This window comes from Rhamphochromis longiceps, linkage group LG14 (assembly GCF_057381845.1).
Source record: "Rhamphochromis longiceps isolate RC_006_pf linkage group LG14, R_longiceps_female_GT1.1, whole genome shotgun sequence".
In the NCBI taxonomy this organism is placed as follows: domain Eukaryota; kingdom Metazoa; phylum Chordata; class Actinopteri; order Cichliformes; family Cichlidae; genus Rhamphochromis; species Rhamphochromis longiceps.
In genome coordinates this window covers 15,762,350-15,770,463 of record NC_140570.1, presented here as the reverse complement: position 1 = coordinate 15,770,463, position 8,114 = coordinate 15,762,350, and the positions used below count along the sequence as shown (strand labels likewise).

General features: G+C 41.3%; 1 protein-coding gene across 1 annotated transcript; it reads right to left on the bottom strand.

Annotated features, from left to right (window-relative positions):
- Positions 1-584: 584 nt before the first annotated feature.
- Positions 585-7,506, bottom strand: LOC146653822 (uncharacterized). Its single transcript, XM_085380894.1, has 7 exons — positions 7,138-7,506; positions 6,158-6,287; positions 3,194-3,287; positions 2,829-2,959; positions 2,511-2,653; positions 1,758-1,955; positions 585-880 (listed from the first exon to the last, which is right to left on the bottom strand). Exons 1-7 carry the CDS (start codon positions 7,146-7,148, stop codon positions 763-765), a joined length of 825 nt encoding a protein of 274 aa, XP_085237020.1. The 5' UTR covers positions 7,149-7,506; the 3' UTR covers positions 585-762.
- Between the last annotated feature and the right edge of the window lie 608 nt (positions 7,507-8,114).

Here is an 8,114-nt window from a genome sequence, read left to right as displayed (position 1 = left end):
GTGTGCAAGTTGTACGTGGGTGTGTGTTTGTTGGGTCATTACCCAGTCAGCCTGAGGACACAAGAAGCCATTATCCGAGGGAGTCTGGACACTAAATGTTTGATAAGCCTCTAAAGCGGATGTCCTGTTTCTCCTCTCATATAATACACATGTCATGCAAACATGTGTAATCTAAAGTCGCAGCTACAGTTTAAAAAGAAATAAAAGTTCCCCAGAATTTCTTTTTTTCATAGTTAAGACAGTAGGATGATAATAATAATAATAATAATAATAATAATATTAATAAAATCCTCCCCTGTATGTTTCTGCTGCAGCAGAAGCAGGAGTGTAAGCGTGTCGGCTCAGCAAAGCACTGAGAGATGCCGAGCAATGAGTCATGCAGCAGTCTGATTAGCTTGCTTTCCTTCCCTTCAAATCCAGAGTTTGTTAGAATCACCCGTCTGTATATCTGTAAAAATTAATATAAAAAATAAACACTTGAAAGTCTTGATGGTATTTTCTGTTTATTATCAAAATAGCTGTAAATTGTATATAAATCAAAATTTAAAAATATCAGTAATATACTGGTAGTTGTTACTTGGTACTAAAAGCATTACCTTACGATTATTCTTCTTAATGCCTCAACCCGTGACCTTAACGGCAGTAAGTATGACAGTTTGTGTAAATATTAAGTCCTTCATTTAAATGTTACCTGGCCACTTTCCCTCAGAGGAGATCTCTGAAAGCTGACATTTTCAAAGTGCAGGCTACCACGGAGGAATGTCACAAAATATTACACATCCTGCTGGTTTCTGGGAGCAGTAAACTGGGGGGCAGCAAGTCTTCTGGCAGCTTGGGGATTCCATCCAGGACCTCGAGATTTGGCAAACAGGAGAAAACACTGAATATGAAGAGAGACAGAAAATGAGTATAAATTAGTTTATAGATACACAGACATTATCCTCTAGAGCAGATCTGGGCATTGTATGGCCTACAGGAAATATCCGGCCCTTTGGTTGTCTCCAGGTCGATGGGAAATTAGGATGCACACATAAAAAAGTACACATCACACAGTTTGTCCCACTTCAGTCACCAAACACTCTTTGAATAACTCCCCGTTAGAGACCAACTTAATGTTTTTTTGCAAAATCCCAATACAACTGATGCTTTTATTTTGAAACTGCAGTTTTTTTGTTTTGTTTTTTTAAACAATAAACTTGGCATTACAGTGTTAGGGACTGCATTTTGAACTTCATTACGAAACTGAACAAGAATGTGACAGATGAAGAGCGGGAACAGACATCTGAATCTTTTATCCAGGGATGGACCAGTCAAGACCAAGATTGACCCCCCACTAAGTCATTCTCTGATGGGGAGTTCATAAAGACTTTGGTAGACTCTACTGTATTAAGGTAAACAACATGAATTGAGGAAGTTGTGGGAAATCTGGAGCTTCAGTCTGAGCTTTTTCCTGCTGGGCTTAATACGAGAGCTGTGATGTCCAACACAGCCACTGGGACAACATAAATGTTGGCGATTATAGAGGAACTGGCAGCAATGCACTCAGTTAAAGGGACTACAACAGGGAGTGATTTGTTTGTGGAAGTGAGTGGATGTTTGGATAGGCGGGGGCTGAAATGGGACAAAATGATCAAAACGTGATAAATGTTGGTGTTTTTACTTTGCCTATTTCACATATTCACACTCTATTTGTAACCAGTAGTGGTTTAATTAATACTAAGCAGAACTGAGTTCAGCCTCTGGTACAGTCTGATTACCGTGCACGGTAGTCCTGAGTGAAGGTCACTGGGTTGCGGGTCAGGTTCAGGGAACGGAGTGGGCTGTTCCCCAGAGCTCCCAGTCCCCCCAGGGAACCAATGGCGTTCTCAGACAGACAAAGGTGCTCCACTGCGGGGAGCTTTGGCAGCTGACGCAGACACACCAGGTGGTTACGGTGCAGGTTTAACACTCTGCACCTGCTCATGGCAAACACAAATACTGCTTAACTTTTTGTTTCGTGCCAAACAGTACAGCACAGACAAGCATACTCAGAAAGAAACAAAAGAAAAAAGGTAAGAAAACACTAATTAGCACACAAACAGTCCCATCACAGGCTGAACAGAAGAAATATTACATAACCTTCACTTATTTGTTCAAAAGCACTGAGCTACTATCTTTAAATAACATAATTTTAAAAAGTGCAATGTGAGTTTCAGAAGCTGACTTCAACACTAAACCCACGTGGCCAACGTTATAAAAACAATGATGATTAATTATAGAATATAATATTGTTTGACAGGACATTTGTCTTCATTTTTAACAGCTAAATGGATTTAATAAAGCTATAATGAATGCTGTAGTAATGTCAGTCAGATTAATTTCAGTCTATCATATATGTATATATATATATATATGTGTGTGTGTGTGTGTGTGTAACCATTTGGAATTTCACAGTATGTAATATTCATAGTTCCTCCAGGGAGCTGTTCCAGATGAGGGCGTTGTGCTGCACCTTGGGTGTCATTTCATACCTTGGCAGACGTACAGAACTCAGGCTGGTGAGGGAGTTGTCAATCAGTTGAAGTTTCTCCACTCGGATCAACCGGCGGAGGATTCGGAGGAAATTTTCTTGCTGGAAGGGATCACCCAAGTCCTGATAGGACAAATTTAACTCCTGAGAAGAGACAGGTGGTAGAGGTGTCAGAAGCAATCTTTGTTGCCCTCTCCTCCTCTTCTTCTCAGTTTGCACCTTCACTTCTTTCCTTTCCGCAGCTATGTCTTTGCTCTTCTGTGCTATATATGACATCTTTAACATCACACACCCACACATATCCTGCATGCTAGCTTACCAGACAGTTTTCCCAGTTCTCTTGAAGCCTCTCCTCCCATCTCTGTCCTTGTTCCTCTCTTCTCCTGCTCCTCCCTCTCTCCAAACAGATGCCACCCCTCTCTTTTAGATGTAACTCATCTTCTGATGGCCCTTTGATTATAATGTAAAAAATTTTTTAAAAGTCTTTAACAATCTTCACATTATTATTCATCTGGTGAAGAAGCTAAATTAAGAGACTTGAAAGTAATGAAAGCAACACAAAAATGGCAGCGACACAGCTTCTTTAGAGGTTTTCTAAAACGGTTCATGAGCTAGAAAACTACAATTTCTTTTCTATTGCTCTGGTTAGGTTACAGAGGTGGTTTTCTCACATCAGCCACACACCTTCTCTAACCCTGGGGCACGTCAGCTGGTCACCTGTGACATCACACTGCTCCAGGCCATGCCACAATGCAAACTGGAACCGACTTGATGGAAGCTGATGAGAAAAGATGAAGAGGAGAACAGGGTGACAGACGAGATACACAAGAAATGTGTTACTATCTGACCACTTCATTAGGTACACCTGTTCATCTGCTTGTTAATGCAAATAGCTAATCAGCCAATCACATGGCAGCATTTAGTTATGTAGAAATGGTCGAGACAACCTGCAGAAGTTCAAACAGAGCATCAGAATTACAAAGAAAGGTGATTTATTTGACTTTAAAAGTGGCATAGTTGTTGGTACCAAATGGGCTGCTCTGGGATTTTCAACACAACCATCTCTAGTTTACAGAGAATGAACTGATAATTAATACATATCCAGTTAGCACCATTTCTTTGCCTTGCTGATTTCAGAATTAAGAAGAGAATAGCCAGGCTGCTTTGAGCTGATAGAAAGGCAACAGTAACTCAAATAACCACTTTTTAAAGCCAAAATACTGAAACTGAAACTGAGGCAGATACTGATGTTGACATGGGTTCACCAAAACGGGGCAGCAGCAGATTGTCAAAATGTTGCCTGACAAGTCTTAATTTCTGCTTCAACGTCAAGATCATAGAACCACAATTTGGTGTGAATGATGTAGAAGCATGGAACCATCATGCATTGTATCAACAACTCAGGCTCCTGTTGCTGGTGGTGTAATGTGGGAAATACTTTATTAGCACACTTTAGGCCCCTTAAACTGAGCATCATTTAAACATCACAACCTACCTGACCATTGTTGTTGACCATGCCTTTGTAACCATTGTGTACCAATCTTCTGATGGCTGCTCACTGTACTCACATGGCCTCCATAATCTCCACATCTCACTCCAATAGAGCACCACTGGGCTATGATAGAATGGGAGATTCTCATCATGGATACGCGGCCGACAAATCTGCAGAAACTCTCAGAAAATTTGGTCAATATGTACCAAATTCTCTGAGGAGTGTTTCCAGCACCTTGTTGAATCTGCGCCACGAAGGGAAAAGTCCAACCTGGTACGAGCAGGGTGTAACGCGGGTGTGGGGAACTCCAGGCCTCAAGGGCTGGTGTCCTGCAGGTTTTAGATCTCACCCTGGGTCAACACACCTGAATCAAATGATTAGTTCATTACCAGGCCTCTGGAGAACTTCAAGACATGTTGAGGAGGTAATTTAGCCATTTGAATCAGCTGTGTTGGATCAAGGACACATCTAAAACCTGCAGGACACCGGCCCTTGAGGCCTGGAGTTCCCCCACCCCTGGTGTAATGCATGAAGTGGCCAGCGAGTGTAGATTTCCTTCCTTGATTAAATACGTAAATAAGTGCCATTCGTGAATGCACCATTCTGCCAAGTTTCAAAGCTATGATATCATCTGTGACACATATGCAGTCACAAATCTGCAGACACCTTTCAGTGAGGTGTGTTGTGCAAATGACACCAGTTATGAGCCATATTCTCCCCCCAAGTTTAATCACATTCCCCTAATTGATAGTCAAATTAATTTCAGCTTCAAGATCAGGACAGTCAAATAACTGACATGTCAATGGGCAAAAAGAGAGCGATACATGGGAATCATTTAGAAGAACAGGAGACACAATTAAGTTTAATCTACCATGGTTGCCCATTAGTCCAACATAAACTTTATTCCCCGAGCATACAGAGAGCATGAAGCTAAAATCAGTGGCTCATTTATAAGACTATTAACCAATACTGCTACCTGTGAAGGTCGACAAGAGCCGCTACAGTTTTATTATCCTGTAATGACACCTTGTCTTGCTGACATCATCCTTCTCTTTCCTCTCTTTACGTATCAGCGCATGCATTCTTTCCCCAGTTTAGCCCTACCCCCCGTCTACAGGGCTGTGTATCACATCAACTGTATAAAATCAAATAGCAGCTGTTGCTCATAGTTTCATTAGTGAGTTTGTGAATCTCCTTTCATCTTCTAATGATAAACATTAAAATATTTTCCATTTATGCATTTTTTTCCTCAAATGAAGACTATTTAAAAGTCATCTTGGGATATTTATGCAAATATTTATCATATCAAATGAAAAGTTATGATCCTATGTTGACTGTTTTTGGGATGCAGCAGCCTTGACCTTATCAACCCTTTTATACTCATCCTGTTCACTCTTACTGTGTAACTCTCCACTCCCTCCGCCTGGTAATCTAGACACAGGAATGACCCAAATCCAGCTAACTGTTGCTCCTCCTTTTCCAGACTCTCCAGTGTAAATGTTTTCTTAAAGGTTTCTGAACAGTGTGGGAGACAATAATGGATGTAATCTAAATGGGAAGTGCGTATGATTCATTCCCTTATACAGTCTTTATATCACAATATCTGACAACATCTAAATACATTAATAATTTAAAAAAAAAAGCATCCCTGTCTCTACTAAAACAGGAGCATTAGTCAGTCATGCACGCAGCTCCAACCAGAAGGCCTTTTTCTTTTGCAAATAATTATTTAGAGATGCTATTTTGCTGCAGGATTTTAAGCAAAACACTTTGAAGTTGTTTAAGACATGACATACAGAGGGGTTTCTTTTTTTTTCAGCCCAAGTGGGAGAACTCTGCATGGAACATAAGAAGGATTAGGTGAGGAGTGATTTCCCCCCCCCCCCCCCCCCCAATCTTTCTTAAATCACATATCAGCGAGAGTAAGAGAGTGAGTGAGAAAACACTCTGCACAGTAGTCTAGGCGAGAGGCCAGTGGCTCGAGGGTAAAAGAGCGAGTGCAGAGAACAGACTGAGAATATTATTCAGCTCAGAGATGGCTAAAAGAGAGAGGGAGACGGGATGAAGGCTGTTTAAGATGAAGGAAGGAGGAGGCAAAGGAGAATTTGTGAGGGAAGGGTAATCACAGGTTTATCCAGTGTGTGCGTGTCACTTACGGGTGTAGATACTAGTCCAGAGTCAGGACTTTGGTCCACAGACAGAGGTGTGCCTGTAACCCTGAATTCAGAGCCATGGGATGAGTGGGATTTGGGGAAACTGCCAGTGAGTGTGTTCACACCTGAAGAGCTGAGAAAAGGGGGAGAAAAAAAATAAAAAGAGAGACAATAATTATCCCATCTTCCATCCCTGTTTGAAGTGGAGCTGTTCTTTGGTAATGTAATCCCTGGTGTGTGCTAAAACCCTGACCACCGACCGAGTGGTTAGGGTTACACTGAACTGGGCCCGACAATGCAGATTAGGACCCGTTGCCATAGCTCCAGAGGACACCTGAGCAGGTGCTATTAGGTTATCATAATCTGTGTCGGCAGGGGGTAGCTGGACCCTCTATAATTGATACTGCATGCCCTGTGGCGGTGTGCTAAATAGTTATCATACAAAAGAACTGCGTAGATGATACAATATTTATTTATTTATATTTAATTAAATATATATAAATTAAAGGATTTTTAAATGTTATACCTACGTTTTAAGCTAAACTGGCTTCGTTTTTTTTCGTACATATTCGAGGTCCAATAAAAAATATAGAGAGCAAATAAACCGACTATTACTGTGATGAACTAAATGAAATGCCAGGCAGAGGTAAGACGACTGTTAAGGATATTATCTCAAATTTTCGAGTTACTGACTTCAGTCTAAATTTCAACGACTTTTTTAATTTTATTGTTATTATATTTTATTTTTTCAGAAGAAACAAGCTTCCACATTTCATTGTAGCCATTTGGCTATGTCACTGAGGGCTAAAGCCAAGTGTTAGCAATGGCATTAATGAAGGTTTCTCCCTATTTAGGTAGAAAACCTTAATTAATGGGCAAATTATTTCACATCGCACAAGGTGCACTGGATGAAAAAGCTACATTGACGGGCGTCACAGAGTGAAGCTGGTGTCTGTCATGCAGACATAGCTGATTCGCCTTACCTTTCTGACATGTCCCAAGAGCCTTGTGATGAATTTTACCGGCCTTCTTTAGCACATTGCGGACGGCTCGCTGTAGCCCTGCAGCCCCGTGGCTGTTACCCATGGAGCCCGCCGTGTTTGTTAGGATTCACCCAGCGAGAGTTGACCGTCCTGCTGGCCGGCTGTGGCTCTGCAGAGAGAGACTGACAGCAGTGTGGGCCCAGAGCCGGAGCTGCCAAGGGCGCTGCTCAGGCTTATCACTCAGGACAGGTAGAAATTAGAGCAGAGTGCGCGTGAGGGCCGCACCACGCGCTCGTGAAGCTGTTATTCAAAGTTCAAATGGATTGTGACAGCTAGTATAACGAAGGCTTTTCAAAAGTGACAAAATCACAAATGAGCCTGCTGAAACGCAAGTTTTTGTCAGAAAAATGTGACCTAGTGATCTCTAGTTCTTTCTTTCTTTCGTCTTTCTTTGCCACAGAGTCTCCTCCTCTCGTTTTCTCGAGCAAATGCCTGCCCAAGCAATACCTCGACATATAACTATTTACAAAGTGTGTCAACTCTAAGGCAGTTTACATATGTGTGTAAATTACTGTTAATGTTCACTCGGTATTGTAAACCTTTTGGAAGGCTGACCATGCATTGCATTTTGTGAGTTAAATTGTAGCCACAAACATGATTATCTCTCCTGCTGCTGGCACACATCAGTGGAATAAATCTATAAAGCCAGACCAAACAATAAAACGGAAATTCTTAAAAACAAATTACTGCAAATATTTAACCAGCAGCTGTCCAAATAGACAGCAGCTAGAGAAAAGTCTTTGTATTTTCTTGTAGTTTCTGTACACTATGGGGCAGAAGAGGTAAGAGAGGAGCACACAATGAAGGTATATGGAGCAGATATCATCGCTGCTCGTTTAAGACGTTTAGATTAAGAATACCTTCTTAAACCTTATTGTTTCTCCATAGTTTAGCTTATTGAGTTTAACATTTAATAG